The sequence below is a fragment of the Aquila chrysaetos genome, unplaced genomic scaffold, assembly GCF_900496995.4.
Source record: "Aquila chrysaetos chrysaetos unplaced genomic scaffold, bAquChr1.4, whole genome shotgun sequence".
Taxonomy (NCBI): Eukaryota; Metazoa; Chordata; class Aves; order Accipitriformes; family Accipitridae; genus Aquila; species Aquila chrysaetos.
In genome coordinates this window covers 303,445-325,081 of record NW_024470384.1, presented here as the reverse complement: position 1 = coordinate 325,081, position 21,637 = coordinate 303,445, and the positions used below count along the sequence as shown (strand labels likewise).

The 21,637-nt window shown below is 72.7% G+C and overlaps 4 protein-coding genes across 4 annotated transcripts; 1 reads left to right on the top strand and 3 right to left on the bottom strand.

Annotated features, from left to right (window-relative positions):
• Window positions 1-7,841: 7,841 nt before the first annotated feature.
• Window positions 7,842-8,822, top strand: LOC115337973 (collagen alpha-1(I) chain-like). Its single transcript, XM_030006375.1, has one exon. It carries the CDS (start codon window positions 7,842-7,844, stop codon window positions 8,820-8,822), a length of 981 nt encoding a protein of 326 aa, XP_029862235.1.
• Window positions 8,823-11,930: 3,108 nt separating this feature from the next.
• CUNH19orf53 (chromosome unknown C19orf53 homolog) lies at window positions 11,931-12,678 on the bottom strand. The gene is made up of 3 exons (XM_030006380.2): window positions 12,522-12,678; window positions 12,344-12,399; window positions 11,931-12,241 (listed from the first exon to the last, which is right to left on the bottom strand). The coding sequence occupies exons 1-3, from the start codon at window positions 12,616-12,618 to the stop codon at window positions 12,095-12,097; spliced, it is 300 nt and encodes a 99-aa protein (XP_029862240.1). The 5' UTR covers window positions 12,619-12,678; the 3' UTR covers window positions 11,931-12,094.
• MRI1 (methylthioribose-1-phosphate isomerase 1) lies at window positions 12,173-15,349 on the bottom strand. Its single transcript, XM_030006379.2, has 8 exons — window positions 15,185-15,349; window positions 14,860-15,101; window positions 14,125-14,294; window positions 13,860-14,036; window positions 13,548-13,772; window positions 12,781-12,911; window positions 12,344-12,399; window positions 12,173-12,241 (listed from the first exon to the last, which is right to left on the bottom strand). Exons 1-7 carry the CDS (start codon window positions 15,314-15,316, stop codon window positions 12,367-12,369), a joined length of 1,110 nt encoding a protein of 369 aa, XP_029862239.1. The 5' UTR covers window positions 15,317-15,349; the 3' UTR covers window positions 12,173-12,241; window positions 12,344-12,366.
• A 173-nt stretch (window positions 15,350-15,522) lies between these two features.
• Window positions 15,523-18,415, bottom strand: YJU2B (YJU2 splicing factor homolog B). Its single transcript, XM_041121814.1, has 10 exons — window positions 18,367-18,415; window positions 17,738-17,782; window positions 17,553-17,606; window positions 17,357-17,439; window positions 17,174-17,229; window positions 16,970-17,030; window positions 16,733-16,875; window positions 16,483-16,655; window positions 16,250-16,388; window positions 15,523-16,155 (listed from the first exon to the last, which is right to left on the bottom strand). The coding sequence occupies exons 2-10, from the start codon at window positions 17,738-17,740 to the stop codon at window positions 15,635-15,637; spliced, it is 1,233 nt and encodes a 410-aa protein (XP_040977748.1). The 5' UTR covers window positions 17,741-17,782; window positions 18,367-18,415; the 3' UTR covers window positions 15,523-15,634.
• Window positions 18,416-21,637: the final 3,222 nt, after the last annotated feature.

The following is a 21,637-nucleotide window of genomic DNA, read 5'->3' as shown; positions in this document are numbered from 1 at the left end:
TCAGCATGGCATGGCATGTATGGCACGGCATGGCACAGCATGGCACACCAGGAGCAGGGAAACAGAGGCACAGAGCTGGGCATGGCCCAGGGCTTGCCACGCTGTGCCGTGCCACGCTGTGCTGTGCCGTTCTGTGCTGGGCCATACTGTGCCATGCCATGCCCCAGTACTCATGCCCAGGACCAGCTCAGGACAGGGGCGCTGGGCCGTGCCGGGAGCAGCGCGGTGCCATCCAGTGCCGGCTGGGGACCGCGGGCAGCGCTGGCACCGCCGGCTCCTTGTCCCCATGAGTCCCCCGTGAGCAGTGCGGCAGAAGCGGGAGGGATTCCCACACGCCCCTGGGGAGCCCGGCCTGCACCGGCACCGCCACGCTCTGCACCCTGGCCGCGGCACTCGCCCGGGCAAGTCCTGGCTGCACCTCCAGGCCGGCCCTGGTGCTCCCAGTCTCTTCCCTGGCACGGCCGTGGGGGCCTGGTGTGACTGGGGGTGTCCCGGCACAGCTATGGGGACCTTGGTATGACCATGGCGGCTCTGTCCCATGCACAGTGGCACACGACGGCACATGGTGGCACACGGTGGCACACAGTCTCTGCTGCTTTGTCCTGGGGCGAGCCGCGTTCGTTCACCAGGTCTCAGCCGCCGTGGCCACCCCAGCACTGCCATCCCACACCCCGCCACCCCGTCCCCACGGTCCCAGCGCCGCCGGCGGCGCTGCGAGCGGCTGGGCTCAGCGTGGCCCTGCCGGCACCGCCCGGGCGCGGTGGGAAGGCAGCACCAGTGACTCACCGGTGCCCGGCAAGCCGGCGCTTGATGCCGGGCTGGGCCGCAGGGCGGGTGGCAGGGTGGGGGGTCGGGGGCCACGGGATCCCACCGTCGGGTGGGGGCTGCCGCGTGCAGCATGGCGGGGGGCCGGGGCGGCACAGGAGGGGCTCAGCCCCGGTGATGCCCGGGGAGGTCCCAGCCGGGGGCCCCATGGCCAGGGGGGCTGGAGGGGGCCAGAGAAGCCCCTGGGGGAACCGGGGGGGCTGGGGGGGCTGGGGAAGCCCTGAGGGGGCCGGGAGGGTCCGGGGGGGCCCCATCCTCTGAAAGCGCCTTTGTTTGGAGCCGGCCGGTCCCACCCCAGCGGTGACTCACGGGCGCGTGACTGCGCCCTGACTCACCCCCCCTGGCCCCCCCTGGCCTCGGGGTCCCCCGGGGCCCCCCTCGCCCCCAGCGGGGGGGGGGGGTCCGTGCATGGGGGCACCCAAACATACAGGGGAAACCTCTGCGTGAAGGTGGGGTCCATGGGTGCACGGGGGTCCCAGGGCTGCGCAGGGGAGCCCATGGGCGCACAGGAGGCCCATGGGTGCGTGGAGAGGGTTTTGGGTGCATGGGGGGGGGCCCGTGAGTGGACTGGGGGGGTCCTGGGTGCAGAGGGAGGCCCATGGGTGCAGAGGGTACCTTATGGATGCACAGGGGTCCTACAGGTGCATGGGGGGGGGGCCCATGGGTGCACGGGGGGGGTTATGGGTGCAGAGGGGGCACCCGCATCACCCAGGCGTGCTCCCCCTCCAACCCCCATGCCCCATCGCCCCGCTGCATTCGAGCCGTGGGTGGGCCGGGGACACCCCACTGGGGACACCCCACCAGGGACACCCCACCAGAGACACCCCATGGGGACACCCCGCTCGGTGCCGGCATTGGGGGGGGGGGGGGCCCCGCCCCGGTGGTGCCGTGGGGCAGCCATGGGTGCCTGCCAGCCCGGTGCTGCCGGTGACTCACGGCCCGTGACTCAGCCCCACCACAAACACCGCGTCGCGCGGCAACGCCGCCTGGCCCCACGGCACCCGACCCACGGCCCCACGGTGTCCTGGCCCCACGGTCCCGCTCCTGGGAACGGCATCCCTGGGACCCCCGGTAGCCGCCCCCGGAGCGTGGCCAGGAGCCAGTGGGGCTGGGGATGCTGGGGGGGGGCTGGGGGGGAGTGGGGGGGGGCTGGGGGGGGCCAGGAGGGTCCGGGGGGGCCAGGCGTGCCCCAGCACAAGGAAGGAAGAAGCCGGGAGGGAGCGCGGGGGCGGGAGGAAAGGGAAATCCCGTCCCACCAGCCCCCCCTGCGCTGCCAGCCCCACGGCTCCCAGTCACCCCAGTGCCCCGGTTCCCAGTCACCCCACTGCCTTGGGATCCGTGGCTCCCAGTCACCCCAGTGTCCCAAGCCTGGGGCTCCCTGGGTGTGGGGCACACGTAGGTGCAGACGGGCTCTGCCAGCTGGGGGTGCAAGGATTCGGGGGTGCAGGGGTACCCCAGGGGATGGGTTGTCTGGGTGTACGATTGGGGGGGTACATGGGTGCACAGGGGTGTGGGGACAGGTGCCCACCCCGTCCCAGTTCCCGTCCCCAGTCTCCCCCCTTTCCCGCTGCCAGGTTGCCGAGATGCTTGCCAGGGGCTGCGAGAAGCCGGCGAAGGGGATTTCTGGGTGTAAATCAGGAATAACCGGGGCCAGGCGCGGGGCGGGAACGTGGCACCAGCCCGCGGTGGCCGTGGAGGTGCCCGTGCCTGGATGGGGCTTTGGCCGCCCAGCCCAGCCCGGCCACCTCCAGAAACGGCTGCACGCGTGTGCGCCCGCCCGGCCGAGTCGGGGCCGCGCCACGCCGTGCCGTGCCACCCTAGGCTGCGCCACGCCGCTCGTGCCGCGCCGTGCCACGCCGTCACCGCGCCACGGCGCGCCGTGCCGGGCTGCGCCCCGCCGCGCCGCTGCTCCGTGCCGTACCGCGCCGCGTCGCCTCGTCCCGCGCCGCGCGGCGTCGTGCCGTGCCCGCCAAGCGGGCCGCGCGAGCCCCCGGCCGCCCCGGCGCAGCGCGTGTGCGAGGCGGCGGCGGGGCTGAGTCAGGCGGGAGGAATGTGCCGTCTGGCGCGTGGGCGAGCGCCAGCCCCGGCCGCTGCCATTACCTAGAAAGGACATTTCTGCGCCGCCGGCCCCGCCAGCGCCTGCGCCCGCCGCGGCCGCCGCGGCCACCACGGTCCCACCACCGGCGCGCGCGGCGTGGTTGCGCGGGTGCGTGCGAGCGAGCGTGCGTCGGCTGCGTGTGCGCGGCGGGGCCGCGCGCCTCTGCGGCGCGCCGGGGCTGCTCGGTGTCACGGCGGGGGGGGGGGGGAGCCGTGAGTGAGCGTGCAAGCCTGAGTGTGCAACCGTGCAAGCGTAAGCGTGCGAGTGTGGGTGTGCAAGAGTGAGTGCGTGTGTGTGCACGCGTGTGAGCGTGCACAAGTACGTGAGTGTGCACGTGTGCTCCCGTGCATCGCTCGCTCTGCCCATCGTGGCGTGTGTCTCTGCAGCCTGTGCAAGGCAGCGGGGGGGGGGGTGTGTGTGCGTGCACATGTGTGTGCACATGTGCGTTGCCGTGTGCGCACCACAGTGCGGGTGTGCTGTGGCGGGGGGTCTCCATGCGGCAGGTGTGCGGCGCTGGGAGCGTTGCAGTCTGTTTGGGTGTGCGTTGCCACACGCGTGTGCGTGCGTGCGTGCATTCCTCTGCGTGTGCGTGCATGCGCGCGTTGCAGCGCGGGCATCGCCACGCGTGCACGTGTGCGCTGCCACGTGTGCACGTGCGTGTGCCGCCACCGGCGCGCCGCTGCGCGTACCGGCGCACATTGCTGCGCGTGCGCGTGCGCGGCGCCGCGCGTGCCTGCCCGTCGCCGAGCGTGCCGTGCAGCGCGCGCGGTGCTCCGTGTGCGCAGCCTCGTGCGTTTGCACCGCCGTGCGCGTGCACCCCTGTGCGTGCATCGCCGCGCGTGCAACGCCGTGCGCGCGGTGCCCTGTGCCGCACGCGGTGCCGTGTGCCGTGTGTGCCGTGCCGTGTGCCGTGTGCCGGCTGCGGTGCAGCGTGTGCGGCGCTGCCCAGCCCTACGGCGCGGGGGGGAGTGGGGGCGTGGGGTTGTCCCCCCCTTGTCCAGCCCCGCGTGCGTTTAAAATTAGCAGCTGGCGCAGCGGCTCCCGCCCAGCTGTGCTGCCCCGGGGGAGCCGCCTCTGCCAGATGTGCGGCCGCTGCCAGATGTGCGGCCGGGCTGGGGGCACAGGGATGGGGATGGGGACAGGGTCGGGGACCTCCCCGTGGGCACCGGGTGCAGACCAGGGCTGGGGGGACCCGGGGCCCGTACCGTGGGGTTTGGGGGGACCCACGGTCCCCGCGGCACAGCCGTACCCGTCGTCATCGTGCCGTGGCCGTGCCGGCAGCCGCCGGGTGCAAAGGTGGGGCCGTGGGGGCGCTGGGGGGGGGGGTGTCATGGGGCCGAGCCCCCCACGGGGCACACGGTCCCTCCCCGCTATTGTTTATCCCTCCTCGGCGCGGAGGAAACCTAAAACCTCCCAATAATTGTATTTAGGAACTTCCATCATCTCCACGGAGACGGGCGGTGACGGCAGCCGGGCCGGATCCTGGCAGCACCAGGCCAGGCCTTGCGTTAACCCCCAGGGCGCCGCGACACCGCGGCCACGTGCCAGCCGCGGCGCGCGAGGACCCGCAGGTGGGGCGGCCCGGCGAGGCCGCGGGAACCGGGGTTGCGGGGGGGGACACGACACGCTCGGCCCCGCGGGTCCCCGGTGGGGCCGATGCTCGGCGGTGGCACCAAGGGGGCTGCGGGGCTGGGGCCGAGCTGTCGCGGGGCTGACGCCTCTGCCGGGGCTGTGTTCCACCTGGGTCCCTATCCCATCTGGGTCTGTATCCCACCCTGAGCTGTGTCCCGCTGGGTCCGTATCCTGCCCAGGTCCATATCCCAACCTGATCCATATCCCACCCAGGTCCATACCGCACCCAGGTCCGTATCCCAGTGGCTCTGTATCCCACCCCAGTCCATATCCCACCCTGGTCCGTATCCCACTGGGTCCACATCCCACCCCAGTCTGTATCCCACCCCAGTCTGCATCCCACTGGGTCCATATCCCACCCCGGTCCATATCCCATGGGGTCCACATCCCACCCCAGTCTGTATCCCACTGGGTCCGTATCCCACCCCGGTCCATATCCCAATGGGTCTGTATCCCACCCCAGTCCGTATCCCACTGGGTCTGTATCCCACCCCAGTCCGTATCCCACTGGGTCCACATCCCACCCCAGTCTGTATCCCACCCCAGTCTGTATCCCACTGGGTCCGTATCCCACCCCGGTCCATATCCCACTGGGTCCATATCCCACCCCGGTCCATACCTGCTGGGTGGGCACCCTGCCTGTTCCCCCACTTCCCCACCCCCTGGCCCAGGCGGCAGTGGGGGGGTCCGGGGGTCCGGGACCGGGGTGGGGGCAGCGGGGCGCAGGATGTGGGGCAGGCAGGGCCAGGGTGGGGAAGGGCCGGGGGGGGGGAGCGGGGGCCCTGGCCTGGCGGCAGCGGCCGCAGTGACGCGTTGTGGTTTTGCCGACTTCCGATGCAAAAACTCTGTTTAATGTCTGTGTGTGCGGCATCGCCATGGAGACCCCACCGACCCGGCCCCACGGCACCCCACGGCACCCCACGCGCCCGCCGCCGCCACGCCCCGCCACCGGCTTCCCCGCACTGGGAGGCCGCGTCCTGCCCGCTCCCCTGGAGCCGGGATCGGAGACCCTCCCGGCTGGCACTGCGGGCGAGGGACCCCCGGTATCGGCCCTGGCCCCCCACATCACCCCTGTCACCCCAAATTCATCCCTGTCCCCCTGGCATTGCTCCTGCCCCACCAGTATTGCTCCTGTCCCCCCAGTATTGCTCCTGCCCCCCCAGTACAGGTCCTGCCCCCCCAGTATTGCTCCTGCCCCCCCAGTACTGGTCCTGCCCCCCCAGTACAGGTCCTGCCCCACCAGTATTGCTCCTGCCTCCCCAGTACTGGTCCTGTCCCACCAGTATTGCTCCTGCGCCCCCAGTACTGGTCCTGCCCCCCCAGTACTGGTCCTGCCCCACCAGTATTGCTCCTGTCCCCCAGTACTGGTCCTGACCCCCCAGTATTGCTCCTGCCTCCCCAGTATTGCTCCTGCCCCCCCAGTACTGGTCCTGCCCCACCAGTATTGCTCCTGCCTCCCCCAGTACTGGTCCTGCCCCCCCAGTATTGCTCCTGTCCCCCAGTACTGGTCCTGACCCCCCAGTATTGCTCCTGCCTCCCCAGTATTGCTCTTGCCCCACCAGTACTGGTCCTGCCCCCCCAGTATTGCTCCTGTCCCCCAGTACTGGTCCTGACCCCCCAGTATTGCTCCTGCCTCCCCAGTATTGCTCCTGCCCCCCCCAGTACTGGTCCTGACCCCCCAATATTGCTCCTGCCTCCCCAGTATTGCTCTTGCCCCACCAGTACTGGTCCTGCCTCCCCAGTATTGCTCCTGCCCCGCCCTGACATCACCCCCGTCCCCCCAACATCACCCCCATCCGTCCCAGCACCAGCTCAGACCCCCCCACAGCCAGGTAGCCCCGGCCCCCTCAGGCAGCCCAGGGGAAACTGAGGCACAGACTGGGACGGGCACGGGGGCTGCGGGCACTGACCTCCCACGCTGTGGGGCACCCGGCCCCCTCGCCGTGGGGTCCCCACCTCCTATGCTGTGGGGTGCCCTGACCCCTCGCCGTGGGGTGCCCAGACCCCTTGTCGTGGGGCACGCACAGTTCTTCTGCCTTGGGGCATCCAGCTCCCTCGCCATGGGGCAACGAGTCCCCTCGCCATGGGGCACCTAGCCCCCTTGCCATGGGGTGCCGAGGCCCTATGCCATGGGGCACGCGGCCCCCTTGCCATGGGGTGCCCGCCTCCTGTGCCATGGGGGCATCCAGACCGGTTGCCACGGGGCAACGAGTCCCCTCGTCATGGGGCACGCGGCCTCCTTGCCAAGGGGCAACGTGGTCCCCCTCGCCGTGGGGCAACGTGTCCCCCTTGCCGTGGGGTGCCCAGCCCCTCTGCCGTGGGGCACGCGGCCACTATGCCACGGGGCAACGAGTCCCCTCGCCGTGAAGCATGTGGCCCCCTCGCCGTGGGGCACGTGGCCTCCTCGCCGTGGGGCAACGAGTCCCCTCGCCATGGGGCAACGTGTACCCCTTGCCGAGGGGTGCCCAGCCCCTCTGCCGTGGGGCACGCGGCCACTATGCCACGGGGCAACGAGTCCCCTCGCCGTGGAGCACACGGTCCCCTCGCCGTGGGGCGCGGCGCAGCTCTCACGCCATGGGGCCCCTCGCCGGGGAGGTGTGTTTGGGGAGGGGGGGGGGCACGTGCCGCCCTCGCCGCAGGGTCGCGCCAACCCGGCGGCCGTCGCGTCGCCGTCGCCGACCCCGCAGACCGTGCGGCACCGCGCGCCCACGGCGGCGGCGGCGGAGGCCCGGCGGCCCCGAAAGGGTGCGGGAGCCGGGTGCCGCGGCCCAGGCCCCTCCTCTCACCGCCGCCGCGGCCTCGCCGCGCTCCCGGGGCGGAGCGAAGGTTTTAAAAAGGATTTCCCTTCTTGGAGTAAAAGTCAGTGACTTTGGGAGCCTTCGCGCTCCCCGGCTGCCCGCCCGCCGCCGCCCCGGGGGACCCCGACGGGGGCCGCGGCCGCCGGCGCTCCCGGTGAGTACGGCCGCCGGCCGGCGCTCGGCCGGCCCCGGCACGGCGGGAGACCCCGGAGGAAAGTTGCCGTCCCTCCGGGGCGGCGGGAGAAGGGTCGGGGCCTGGCCGGCCTCGCTCGCCTCGTGCCGAGCCGTGCCAAACCGCGCCGGGCCCGTGCCAGGCCGTACCGTGGGGATGGCGGGCAGGGGTTGCGACCCTCCGGTTCCCGCCGGGGCCGAGAGCGGGGCCCCGCGGGGCCGGGGGGGATCCCGGCGGCGCGTTGGGGCGTGGCGGCGGCACGACCGCGGCCGCGGGCATCGAGGCCGCCAACGCCGTCGCCCGCTCGGGGGCCGGCATGGGGGGGGGGGAGGGGGGCCGGGGCGGCCGGAGGTTTCGGAGGGGGCCGGGACCCCCCCCCACCCCGCCACCGGGCGCGGTGCGTCGGGCGGGCGGGCGGGGGCCGCGGGAGGGTGCGCCGGGGCGGGCGCCGCCGAGGAGCGTGATTCATCCTTTCCCCCCGGCGCTGCGTGTGCCGACGGGCGCGGACGGGGCGGCCCTTTCCTCGCTCCTCCTCGGCCCCCGCCCCCGCCTTGGCCCGGCTGACGCCGGGAACCGCGCTGGCACCCCCGGGCCTCGCTCCCCCCCCCCGGACACCAGCCCGGCCCTCGACCCCCCGACGCCCGCGGACCCGGGCGGCCGGGCACCGCGGCGGAGCCGGGGCGCCGGGGGGGGGGGGGGGGGGGAAACGACGGGAGCGGCTCTGCCCCACGGCGGCCGCATCCCGCCGCGCCGGCCGCAGGCGTCAGGGAGGCGCTGCGCGGCGACGCCGGCTTTTCCCGCTCCCCGTTTTTGGGCAGAAAGGTGGGGATTTTGGCAGGGGGTGCCGCCGCCCCCCCCCAGCCCCCGCTGGCGGGGAACCCAGGCGGCCGGGTGGCCGCCCCCGCTCGGTGCCCGCCGGGGCCCACGTGAGCCGGTCGGGGCTGCCGAGCCGGCAACGCCCTGGCGCCGCGCGGGCAGAGAGCCCGGCCCGGCCGGCAGCACCCGCCTGGGAAGAGGCCGCGGGCGCCGGAGACCCCCGAAACCGGGGTCACCCCATCGCGCGAGGCTGATCCTGGCACCCTCGTGCCGCGCTTGGAAGGCGGCAAAACTCGGGGCGGCCACCGCGGCCGCGAGCCAGCACCGCTGCGGATCGGCCGCCGTCCGGCACGGGGCTGCGCCCGCAGTGCCGCCGCTGTGCCCGGCGCCCGGCGGCGTTGGCTTCACTTTGGCCGAGTTGGGGCCTGGTCTCGCCGCGGTGCTGTCCGCGGCCGCCCCGTTGGCACCGAGGTGTTGGTAGCGCCGCGGCCGCCAGGCGGGAACCCAGGCGTCCGGGCGGCCCCCCGCCCCCGCCCGGGCACGCGCTCGCCGGCCCGGCCCCCCCCGGCAGCACCAGACATTTTGTTTATGCCGCCGCCGTCGGTCGCTGTTTATCCCGATTTTTTTGGGCCCTTTCCACCCGATTCCCTTTGAAGTGCGCCCGTTGCCGTGGCGATGGTGATGTCACGGCCGGGCGGGGCCTCGCCGGCTCCCACATGGCGGCCGAGGAGCCCCGGCCCCATTACACGCTTCTTCCAGGAACTTCCCAGCCACCACCGCCGGCGTCGCCGGAGCCCCGACGCCCGCGTCCCCCACCCGGCTGGGGACACCGTGCCCCACGGCCGCCCCGCGGCCAACCCACGGCTGCCCCACATCTGCCCCGTGGCCACGTCCAGGGGGACCGGGGGACACGGGGGTCCCGGTGCCGGCCGACGGTCGAGGGGGACGCGGCGACACCGCCGGGGCCGGTGGCTGCCGCAGCCGATGGCGCTGGGGGACACGGGGGCGGCGGGGCCGTGCCCGCTCGGTGACGGGGCGGCGCCAGCCACGGCGCGTCCCCTCCCCGCTGGGGGCTTTGCCGGGGCTCAGCCGGTGCCACATGGTCCCACCGCGGCCGGGGACGAGCCGGGAAGGATCCGGCGCGCACCGAGCGCCCGTCCCGCCCGCCGTGGGGATGGCGCCGGCACATGGTGGCAGCTGGGGACGCACGTTTTCACACCTGGGCTCGGCAGCGGTGCGTTGCGGCGTTCGCTGGGGGAGCTGCGGTGCCACCGGCTCCGGGCGCAGCACGTGGCCGGGTCTACGCTGCCGGTGCCCGCTCCCCCACGCCGAGACGAGCCACCGGGACGGTCCCCAGCGGCGAGACCGCACCGGCACCACGAGGACGTCACCGCGGCCGGGAGCCGCTGCCGTGTGCTGGGGCCTGCAGGCAGGCGTGCCGGCAGCGTCCGTCCCCGGTGCCACCCTGCCTTGCACAAGCGTCCCGGCTCTCACGTGTCGTTCCCCCCCCCACGGCACCGTCCGGCGCTGGCACGTGCCCGGCCCGGCCCACACCGTGACTCAGCCCTCGTGCGCTCGCGCCCGCGCCGGCTCCTCCGGGGCGGTGCCCCCCCCTCGGCACAGCGGCGCCCGGCCGGCCTGGACGCTCTCCCCTTCCCGGCCAGATCCTGCCGGGGTTATTTTTACCGCGGGAGGGGAGCGCTGACCCGGCTTGACCCGGCGCCGGGAGCTGGCAGCCCCGAGGTGCCCGGGGCAGCCCCCCCACCCCGGGGGGGGTGCCGGGACCCGCCACTGACTGCACCCTCCTCTCCCCAGGTGGGACACGGCTCCGGATCCGGCCCCGACCCGATGCCGACGGCCGTGGCCGCACCGTGGGATCATCGCTGACTCCTCCTGGGGCTCTCCCCCCCCCCCCCGCCCGCCGGCCCCCCCCACTTGCCCCGCTGCCGCCCGCCGGGGTTCCTGGCGATGCGATTTTTTACCATCTCGCCCAAAATCACATTGCCAGGGATTTCCAACGGGCGCCAGCCCCCGCAGCCAGGACGTCGGAGTTCGCCGGGACGGGGCCGCGCGTGGGGTGGGGGGGGGGCTCGGGTGGGGGGTTTGGTTGGGGTGGTGGGGTGGTTTCGGGGGGGGGGGCCGCGGGGCCGTGGGGCAGGGCTTAGCCCACCTGTGAACAGAGTTGGCACCCGCGTCATGTTCACAGTGGCTAAGTTCCGCTCCCCGGTGCCCTCCCGGCCGGACGCCTGGGTGTCCCGTGTCCCCCCCCCAGATGTCGGACCCCCCCCCAGGACCTCAGGACCCCCCCAGGACGCCAGGACCCCCCCGGGCGCTGCCTCCCGTGCCTACTGAGCTGATATGCAGTTGCTTTGGTTAAACTGGCTCAGTTCAGCAGGAACAGGAGTCTGGCCCCTCGCGCCGGCGGCCCACGGGGTCCCCGAACTGCCCCCCCCCCCCACCCCGGGGTCTCCCAAAACCCTCTGGGACACACTCAGGACCCCCCCCCCCGACCCCCCCCACCCCCCGTGGTGGAGCCCTGCCCGGGTCCCGCGTGCACGGCCGAGCTCACCGGGACCCGCAGGTTCTTCCACACTGCAGAAACCCCGAAACCCCCCCGGGGGGGGTCCCCCAAAAAGAGGAGGGAATGGGAGGACCGGGACCATAAGCAGCCCCGGGAGCCCCCGCCACGGGGCGTCACCGGCAATGAGGGGATTACGGGGATGAGTCACGGGGGGGGTGTTGGGGGGCGGGGGGCACGCCCCGGCAGGACGGGGACCCAGGAGTCCGGGCCCCGCCCGCCCCCGTTTTTCCCTGTTTGTTTCCCAAAATAAACCCGGCGGCGCTTTGTGAAACGCGCCCGATTTCAGGGAATTTCCCTGATGTCAGAGATGGGGGGGGCGGAGGAGGGGGCCCCCGCGGGAGGGGGCGGGGCTCAACCACCGGCCACGCCCAATCAGACCCCACCCAAAGACTGTGGGGGCGTTTGCCCACGTGTCCCGTCCCCCCCCCACCCCTCCGCTCCCAAAAGAGACGCGGCGCCTTTAAGGCTCTGCGGGAGCGTGAACCAACCGCAGCGCAGCCCCCGCCCCCGGCGCCCGCCGATTGGTCGCCGGCGCTCCTCCCTCTATCAATCACCTCGGGGCGGAGAGAGCTGCCCGTCACGGCGCAGCCCACCAACGAGCAAGGAGAGAGGGCGGGGAGGCGGTACCGGCGAGAGGGGGCGTGGCCTCGGGAACCCCATTCATAAAGTTCTGCCGGCGCCAGAAAAGCGGCAGCGTAACGGCGGGACGGGACCACCCACGGCGACACCGGCCCCGGGAACCCCCGGAGGCTCCTCCCCGGCCCCGGCGCCCCCCCCCCCCCCCCCCCTCCGGGATCCCGACCTCAAGAACCCCCCTGACCCCCCCCACCGCCACCCGGGGCTGCCCCATTTCCCCCCCCCGGGATCCCGACCTCAAGAACCCCCCTGACCCCCCCACCGCCACCCGGGGCTGCCCCATTTCCCCCCCCCGGGACCTGGCTCCCTCCACACGCGCGGCGCCGCCCCCCCCGGGACCCCCCCCCTCAACGCGGGGAACACCAACAGCGGTGGTGGTGGGGGGGAGACACGCGCCCCCCCCAAACCCCTTTTATTAGACAATTACAGCGATGGCTGAGGACGGACGCGCTCATGACAGCTCCCGCCACGCCCCCCCCCCCCCCCAGCGCCTCGGGGGGGGGGGGAAGGAGGGGGGGTGGTCCTCAGGGTGGTCCTCAGCCCCGGCGCTTCTTGGTTTTGCCCTTGGCGCGGCCGGCGGCGGCGGGGGGTGCGGCGACCACCGCCAGCTTCTTGGGGAGGCCAGCGCCCGCCCGCTGCACCGCCTCCCGCTCGATCTTCATCCGGATGCCCACCTCCAGCCGCTGCGGGGGGGAATGTCAGAGGAGGGCGGGAGTGTCAGAGGAGGGGGGGGGGCACGACCCGGCACCCCCCCCCCCGCACCACTTCCCCCCCCCCAGCCTCACCTTCTTCAGCTTCTGCTGCTGGATCACACGGAGCTTTTTGGGGGCGATGGTCCGGCCTGGGGGGGGGGGGGGGTGGGTGTCAGCGGGTGGGCGGGGGGCAGAGCCCGAGCCCCTTCACGTCCCCCCGCCCAAGCCCTCAGCCCCACTGACGCCCCCCCCGACCCCGGCCGCCCCTCACCTCCCTTCCGCGGCCCCCGCGCCCCCCGGGCCGGGGTCCCCCCCGCCGCCGCCCGGCCGGGCCGCTTGGCCGCTGCCTTGGGCCTGCCCTGGGCCATGTCGCCGCGGCGCTTCCGGGTTCCCGCACTGCGCGGGGCACGCCGGGATACAACGGGGCGGGGCGCGGGGCACGCCGGGATGCAGCGGCGCAGCGGAGCGCAAAGCCTGCCGGGATAGAGCGAGGCGGAAGCGCTTTTCCCCCGGTCGAAGGCTTTACTGACCCCCGCGCCCCCCCGCTCCGCCAGCGCCTGCCGCAGCTCCGCCGGGGCGAAGACCCCCCACTCGGTGACGATGCCGCCCGTGATGAGGTCATGGGGGGTGACGTCGAAGGCCGGGTTCCACACGTCGATACCTGGAGATTGGGGAGGGGGAAAGAGAGTCGGACCGGCCCTGCCGCGCACCCCCCCAGCAGGGATGGGACCCCCCCCCCCCGCCCTATATAGCGCCTATTCGCCCTATACAGGACCCTCTGCCCTATATGGGACCCCCCCCCATCTTATATAGGGTCCCTCCATCCCTTATAGGACCCCCCCCACTCCATATGGGAGTCCCCTGACCTATACAAGACCTACCCACTCTATATGGGACCCCCCCAGTCTATATGGGACCTCCCTGGGCCTGTGAGCACCCTGGGGGGTGTGGGGACATCCCCACCCCATATAGGACACTCCTGTCTTATATAGGACCCCCCAACCCATATGGGAACCACTATGTTATATAGGGCCGACCTACCCACCCCGTTTGGGATCCCCCTGCCCGATATGGGCCTCTGTGTCTTATATGGGACCCCCCCTGGGCCTGTGAGCACCCTGGGGGGCACAGGGACACCCCCACAGGGGACACCCCTGCCCCGTATGGGTGACCCCCGCTGGAGCCACCAGCACCCCGGCGGCATGGGGACCCTGGGGTCACCCCGGATCCCCCCCCCCCCGGACCCGCTGCTGCCTTCGGGACTGGGGGGGGGGACGGGGACGGACACAACACCCACCCGGGGGGGCCAGGCACAGGTCCTGAAAGTGGGTGAGCTCCCGGCCCGGCCGCTCCTCGATGGGGATGTCGGCACCGCCGGGCAGGGCCGGGTCGCAGGACGAGGTGGGGGCCGCCACGTAGAAGGGGATGCCGTGGTGCCGCGCCGCCACCGCCAGCTGGTAGGTGCCGATCTTGTTGGCCGTGTCCCCGTTGGAGGCCACCCGGTCGGCTCCCACCACCACGGCTGGGGACAGAGCGAGAGTCAGCGGGTCCCCAGCCCGCCCCCAGTCCCGTCTCCGTCCCCCCCGCCATGCACCCTGCTGTCGCTGACCCTGGACGCCATGGTCCCGCATGGTGGCGGCGGCGGCGCTGTCGGCGATGAGGGTGGCAGGGACGCGGTCGTGCAGCAGCTCGAAGGCGGTCAGCCGGCTGCCCTGGTTGTAGGGCCGGGTCTCGGTGCAGAACACCCGTGTCAGCCGGCCCTGCTCGTGCAGCGCCCGCACGACGCCTGCGGACAACGGGAGGGGACGTCAGGGCCGGTGCTCGCCCCGGGGAGGGGGCTGCCCGGCTCCCCCCACCGCCTCCCCGCCGCCTACCCAGGGCGGTGCCGTAGCCGGCGGTGGCCAGGGTGCCGGTGTTGCAGTGGGTGAGGAGGGTGACGCCGCCCTCGGGGACGCGCTGGAGGATGTGCCGGGCCCCGTGCGCCCCGATGCTCCGGTTGTCCTCCCGGTCCTTCTCCAGCAGCCCCTCGATGTGCTCGATGATGCTGCGGGGGAGAACCTGGGCATACGAACCCCCTGCCCCGGCACCCCACATCCCCCCGAGGGACCCCAGCACCCTGCCCGACCTCTCCTGACACCCCAAATACCCCCTCAGGGGAGCTCAGCATCCTAAATCCCTCTCCACAAGATCCCACAGCCCAAATCCCCCCCCAGGAGGACCATGGTATCCCACCCCACCACTCCCCAACACCCCAAATGCCCCCAGGGGATCCCAGCATCTCCTTGACACCCCAAATGTCCCCCGGGGGACCCCCACACCCCAAATTACCCTCTCTGTGAGATCCTACACCCCAAACCTCCTCTGTGGGACCCCAGCAACTCACCCTACCTCTCCTTACACCCCAAATCCCCCCAGGACCCCAGTGCCCCACCCCACCTCTCTCAACACCCCAAATCCCCCCGCCGGGGGACCCTGACACCCTAAATCCCACTCTCCACGATGACCCCACACCCCAAATCCCCACCAGGGGACCCCAGCATCTCCCCTACCTCTCTCCAAGCCCCCCCCCTCCCCAGGACCCGGTGTCCCGTCCCCCCCCCGCCCCGTACCTCTCCCGCAGGCCCTGCGCGGTGACGCCGGGGCTCTGGGCCCGCCGGCGCACGACGGCGCGCAGCCGCTCGGCCTCACGGCCCAGGTTGACGGCGGTGGGCCGCGCCGTCAGCAGGAACCGCAGCCGCTCGCCCACGAAGGCCTCCAGCTCCGCCGCGTCCCCCGCCGGCCCCGCGCCGGCCTCCAGCTCCAGCGCCAGGCTCAGGCACCCCACCAAGGCGATGGCCGGGGCCCCCCGCACCTGCGGGCACGGCAGTCGGCTCGGTGGCCATCCCTGGGGGGGGGGGGGGGCTGGGGGTCCCTTGAGCCCCCCCCCTCGCTCACCTCCATGGCCCGGATGGCCTCCCAGGCGCGCTCCACGCTGTCCACGGGCTCATAGCGGAGCTGCTCCGGCAGCAGGAGCTGGTTGAGGATGGAGAGGGAGCCGCGGCGGTACCGGATGGCTTCCAGGCTCATGGCCGTGCCGGAAGCCGTGCCGGTGCTTCCTGCGCCCCCCCCCCCCCCCCCCCCCCGCCACCCCTGCCCTGGCCCAGACTCTGGCTGGGGAGAGCCAGGAGTGACGGGGGGGGGTCTGGGGGGGGGGGCAAGAGAGGGACCCCCCCACGTCCGAGCTCAGGGGACGAGAGCGGGGACCGCCACCGTCCCCCCCCCAGGTGCCCCCACCCCGGAGCCCTGTCCCCACGGGGGTCCCATGCCGTGCCGGGGGAGGTAACTCACGCCGCGGCCGCACGAAGGAGCGGAGGGACACGACTGCGCCCGTGCTGCCAACAGCTTTTAATGTCGGGGCGAGGGGGGGGCATATAAATTACAGGGGGAGGGGGGGAGTGTGGGGGTGGGGAGGGGGCCCAGGTGCCCCCCGGGACCAGCCGGGAGGTGGGGGGGGGGGGGGTGGTCCAGCCCCAGAACGCCACTCAGGCAGTCTCCGCCTCGGAGCTGGAGTCGGAATAGTCGGCGACGAGGGAGGTGGACGGGGCAGCCGGGGGGGTGGCAGGGGGGGCTGTCCCGGCCTCGGCCCCCCCCCTGCAGCTTGCTGGCGGGTGCGGGGGGGCTGCAGGGGGTCGTCTCGCCCCGTTCCAGCCCCCCGGGCTCCGCCGGCCCCTCAGGCCCCTCTCCGGAGCGACGCCGGACGATGCCCAGGCCGGTGAGGGTAGCGGGGGGGCCCCCTCGGCCCCGCAGCGCTCGCCCCCCCAGGCCCAGCTTCCGCAGTGCCTCGCCGCCTCTGCCGCTGGTGGCCGGGGAGAACCAGGAGCGGCTGGAGATCTCCGTCCGCTTCATCCTCTGCTTCTCCTCGTAGGCTGCGGAGGGGGACGGGGACAGGCTGGGGGTCACAAGGGGTGGGGGGCCAGAGGCCCCTGCTGCCCCCCCGCCCGCCCCGGCCCCCCCACGCACAGTCGGGGCTGTGGTACTTGAGCAGCGCGGCCAGGCGCCGGTCCTCCTCCGCCTCCCGCACCAGAGGGATGCTCAGGCCGGCCTTCGCCTGCAGCGCCGCCGCCTCCTCCTCCTCCTCCCGCAGCGTCTTCTTCTCCTCCTTGGTGGGGAGGGGGACGAGGGGTCCGTCAACCGCCCCGGCCGGGTAGGGGAGGGGGCTGCGGAGCCCCCCCCCAGCCCCTCCCCGGGCTCACCCTAAAGTGCCTCCGGAGCCGGCTGTTGAGGGCGAAGTCGTCCTTCCAGGCGCTTTGGGCCTCCTGCAGACTGGCCAGCGTGGGGATGGCTCGCTGTAGCGTCGCCCGGTCGGCCACGCCATGTTCCAGCCGGAACATGGCATCCGTCTCCAGCTTCTCCTTCTCCTCCCGCTCTGGGACAGGGGACAGCGAGGGGATTCGGCGGTTGTCCCTCTCGGGGTCGGGACTCGCCAGCGGAACCGGGACTCACCGGTGGGCAGGACTTGTTCGTTATCCTTCATGTCCCAGCGCTCCTCCTTGCGCCGGGCCCCGCTGACGATGACGTAGTCACAGCCCGCCGGGTCCGTCTGCATCTCGATGTAGTTGACGCAGAGGTGGCACTTCATCCGAAACCTGGGGAGGGGGACGGGGTCAGGGTGGGGGTCCCTGCGCCCCAGGACTGCCCCCGGCAGGGGGGGAAGGATGGGGACGCGGCCGTCGCACCCACCTGTAGATGGGCGTCGTGTAGTAAGTGCCGACCTTCTTCTTCTCCGCGTTGTACCGGACGCCTGCGAGGGAGAATGGGGTTGGGGGGGGGGATCAGAACCCCCACCGCATCCAGAACACGCGGATTCGGGGACCGCGGAGCCCCGGCGATGCCGGAGCAGGGGGAAGGAGCTCAGAGGAGGTCGATTCCGGCGGGAGAACTCACCCATCCCGATGTGGTTCTTGCAGCCGTCGCACCAGATGTTGTAGGGCATCTCGAACCTGGGGAGGGGGACACACGGCGCGGGGCCGTCACCGCAGCCGCGGGGGACGCGGCACGAGCCCCCCCCCCCCCCACCGCAGGGGAAGGGAGGGTTCGGGGTCTCCCCAGCCCCGCACGTCCCCTCACCTGATGACGAGGATGCCCTGGGACAGCTTGCGGGCCCTCTCCCGCAGCGGGTGGCTGTGGTGGTACTTGTTGAGGGAGCCATGCTGCCGGGAGGGAAGCAGAGGGGGGGTCAGCAAGCCCACCCCCCCCCCAAACCCCCCCCCTCCCCAAACCCGGAGCTGGGCGTCCTCGTCCCCAGCCCCGCCGAGCTCCTCACCTTGGCCGGGTCGAAGTCGGGGGGGTAGTACTTGTTCGTGCCTTTGCGCTCGCCCTGGTTGAAGGGGGGGGGACGGGGGGTGTTAGAGCCGGACGGGGACCCCGGCGCGGCCACGGTGGCCCCGGTGTGACCGCGGTGGCCCCGGCGCGGCCACGGTGGCCACGGCAGCGTCCGGCCCCACTCACCATGGCGGAGGGTCTCTAGTGCTGCAGGACCGGCACAGGCGGGACCTGGGGGGGGACGAGGAATCGTCGTCACGGGGTTGGGGGGCTGGCCGGGAGGCTCCCAGTCTGTACTGGGATGCAGACACCCGCCCAGTATGGGGTCACTGGTCACCAGTACATACCGGGACACAGATACCCCTCCCAGTACGGGGTCACCAGTACATACCGGGACACAGACACCCCTCCCAGTACGGGGTCGCTGGTCACCAGTACATACTGGGACACGGATACCCCTCCCAGTATGGGGTCACCAGTACGTATGGGGACAGGGACACCCCTCCCAGTACGGGATCACCAGTACATACCAGGACACAGACACCCCTCCCAGTACGGGGTCACCAGTACATACCAGGACAGGGACACCCCTCCCAGTACAGGGTCTCCAGTACATACCAGGACATGGACACCCCTCCCAATACGGGGTCACTGGTCTCCAGTACATACTGGGACACAGACACCCCTCCCAGTACAGGGTCTCCAGTACGTACCGGGACACGGACACCCCTCCCAATATGGGGTCGCTGGTCACCAGTACGTACTGGGACACGGACACCCCTCCCAGTACAGAGTCACCGGTCACCAGTACGTACTGGGAGACGGACACCCCTCCCAGTACGGGACACCGGCCCTGGCCCCCCCCCCCCCGCATCCCCACCGACCTCTTCCTGCTCCGCTCCTCAGGCCCCGCCTCTTCCGCTGCGTCACCCGGCGATGATCTAGGTCGCCGGAAGGGGGCGTGGCCTCCCGGACGCCCCCGCCCTTCCCGCAGCCCCGCGCCTGCGCAGTGCGCGCCACGTGCCGTACCCCCGCCCCCGCGCTTGCGCCGCCGCAGCGCCGTCATCTGCGGCCGCCCATAGCAACCGGGGCCCATGGCAACGGCACCCACGGCCGCCCATAGCAACCGGTGCCCATGGCAACCGGGGCCCATGGCAACGGCACCCACGGCCGCCCGTGGCAACCGGGGCCCGCGGCAACCTGGACCACCGACTGCCCGTGTGGCAACCACGACCCGCGGCTGCCCTGGCAACCAGGGCCCGTGGCAACCAGCCCCATGGATGCCCGTGGCAACCAGAGCCGCCGAGGGAAGCGCCACGCACACGCGTGTGTACACCACCACACCCCCCCCCAGCACGCATTCGCCCCGCGCCAAAACCCCCCAATAACGGGTAAAACGGGAACGGGGGGAGACAGCCCAGACCCCCGGCTGACACCCCCCCCCCGGACCCGTGGCTCGAGCTGCCCCTCGGCGCTAACGAGGTGTCGCCCGCACTAACGGGGGTCACAGCCCTACTGAGGGGGTCGCGGCTCTGCTGACCGGGTTTTGCCTGTTTAGGGGGATGGCAGCTGCCCCCTTTCCCCCCCAAAATGGGTGGGAGGGGGCTGGGCCGGGCCCCCCAGCCCCCCCCCCCCCCCGCCTCGGGGGACGGTCGGAGCGGGGTGACCCCCCGTCCTGGTGACACCGCGTCCCGGTGACATTGCCAGGACACGCGGCCCCCACCGAGGTCCCACCCAGGTAACTGTGGGTCTGTGTCTCCCCCCCCTTCCCGGGGGGCTCAGGCAGTGGCACCCCCCAGCCCGTCCCTCCCTGGGGGTTTCGGGTCCTGGGCCCCCCCATTCCCAGCCCCACCCTGGGTGCTGCCTAGTTTAATTAAAGCCATTAATTCCCTTCAAGCCCCTTTAACAGACCCTGGGTCCCTCCCTCCCCGGGCAGCGAGCTCATGTCTGCCAAGTCGGTGGCTCTTGGGGACATTAGAAAGGGGGTCCTGGGGGGAGAGGGGCATGTAGGGACACCCCCGAGTCCCCCTGCCTTTGGGCAGGAGAAGGCTGGGATGGAGGTGTCCCTGTCCCCAGGGTGTGGGTCCCCATCCCCAAAGCCATGACGAGGGTCCCCGGGTCCCCATGGGGACAGCCAGGTCCCCATCCCCATCGCCAACAACAAGGGTCCCCAGGTCCCCACGGGGACGGCGGTGTCACCGTCCCCAAAGCCACAACGAGGGTCCCCGGGTCTCCATGGGGACGGCGGTGTCACCGTCCCCACACGCCCGCTTCCACCATCAGCGTGCCCCAGCGGGCGCCAGCTCGGCCCCGGTGGCCTCTGATCACGGCAGCGCTGAGCTCCTGGCCACAGCGGGCGGCAGCTGCTTCATCACAGGGAAACGCTAATGAGCGCCGTGCACCCGCCGTGCCCGCTGTGCCCCGGCGGGCAGACGGACAGACGGACGGAGCTGGGGGCTCCCGCACTGCACCCCAGCCCCGGCAGGACCTCACAGTGTCCCTGGCCTGGCCCGGTGAAGCCCCTCGTGTCCCAAAAATGAATTTTCTGGCCGGGTGGGCTCCTGGCAGCTCCAGCGGCCCCCCAGGGCCGGACAGAAGCCATGCGGTACAGTGGGTGGCCGCCCTGAGCTTTGCCCCGCAGCCGGATCCCGGTGCCCGGGGCCGATCCAGGACCCTTCGTTCCTGCTGCCCCCGAAAGCGGCAGGAACGTGCTGAGCTTTGCAAATCTCCGACGCCCAGCACAGCCCTGGCTCGCTGCAGGGATGGGAGTGAGAGCGGCGGCAGCCCCCGGCTTCCCCAACCCCGGTGTGGGGGGACACACACGCGCGGCCGCAGGATCCGGCCACCGAGGACAAAGCACCAGCACTGGGTTTCTACTGGGGGGAAACGAGCCAGGGCTGCGGAGCTGGAGGTGCTGAACTTGGAGGCGGTGCAGGATGCAACCGCAGCGGGGTGACCGGGTTGGCATGGCCGGGGCATCCCAGCTCTGCTGCGCGGCCGCTCCGGGGCCAGATCCGTCCTCCCCCGTGCCCCCTGTGCCAGCCTTTCCCTCCTCCAGCTGCCTCCAGCCCCCCCTGGCCTTGGAGAAACCCTCTCTGGCCGCGCTGGCAGCGGGGCTGGATCCAGCGCGGGGCCAAGGGGCCGTGGTGCCTGGTAGTGCCCGCACCGGCTGCCGGCACCGCGGGATGCCCATCTGCGCCGGGCACGTGGGGGCACGAGGCCAGGGCCTGGGGCCGCATCCTGTGGCAAGGAGCCGGGGCTGGCCACGGGGGTCCGGGACCCTCCGGGACAGCGGGGAGCCGGGCCAGGGTCCCCATAGCCGGGCACACGGGTGGCGTTGGCACCCGCTCCGGTGTTGGCCCCCGGCTCCGGCGTACGGCCAGGGAAAGCGGGAAAGTGCTGAGCCCGGAGTCTGGCAGCGCTGCCCAAGTTAACCCCCCCCCCCACTCCACCCCGCCGGCACGCGCCTGCCCGCGGCACGCACACGTGCCAGGCCGGTACGGTCGTCAGGCCTCGCACACGCATCCCAGGGCGTGCACATGCGTGTGGGGCCTCGCACACGCATGTGAGGCCACGCGCACGCGTGTGCCGGGCAATGCTGGAAGCCGTGTGGAAGGCAGAGGGTCCTCCCGGTCCACCCTCACCGGGTGTTTTTGGGGTCCACGTTGCTCGGAGGTGACACTTAGGGTCCTCCCCCCTTCCCGGTGGGGACGGTCCCCGGGGGGGGCACATCCTGGCTGTGGGGCTGGGGAAGGGCCGTGGCGGCAGCGCCGTGGCCGTGGGGCCAGCAGTGCTCCCCGCTCGAAGAGGGCTGAGACCCGGCCACGCTCGGTGCATCCCCCGGTGCCCACTCGGTGCCTGGGGTGACGTCCCCGCGGCCGGGGACAGCGGGGACGGGGAGCAGAGCTGGAGCCCTGGTCCCCCCCCCAACCCTGCCAGCTCCCCCCCCCATCCTGGCTCCGGTTCCTCGCTGCATCTGTGGCTCGGCCGGAGCCAGCGCTGCCGCCAAGGGCTGCTGCAACCCGGCACCGCAGGCACAGGCCGGCCCGTGGCCCAGCCGGGGGGTGCGGGGGGCTGCGGGGGGTT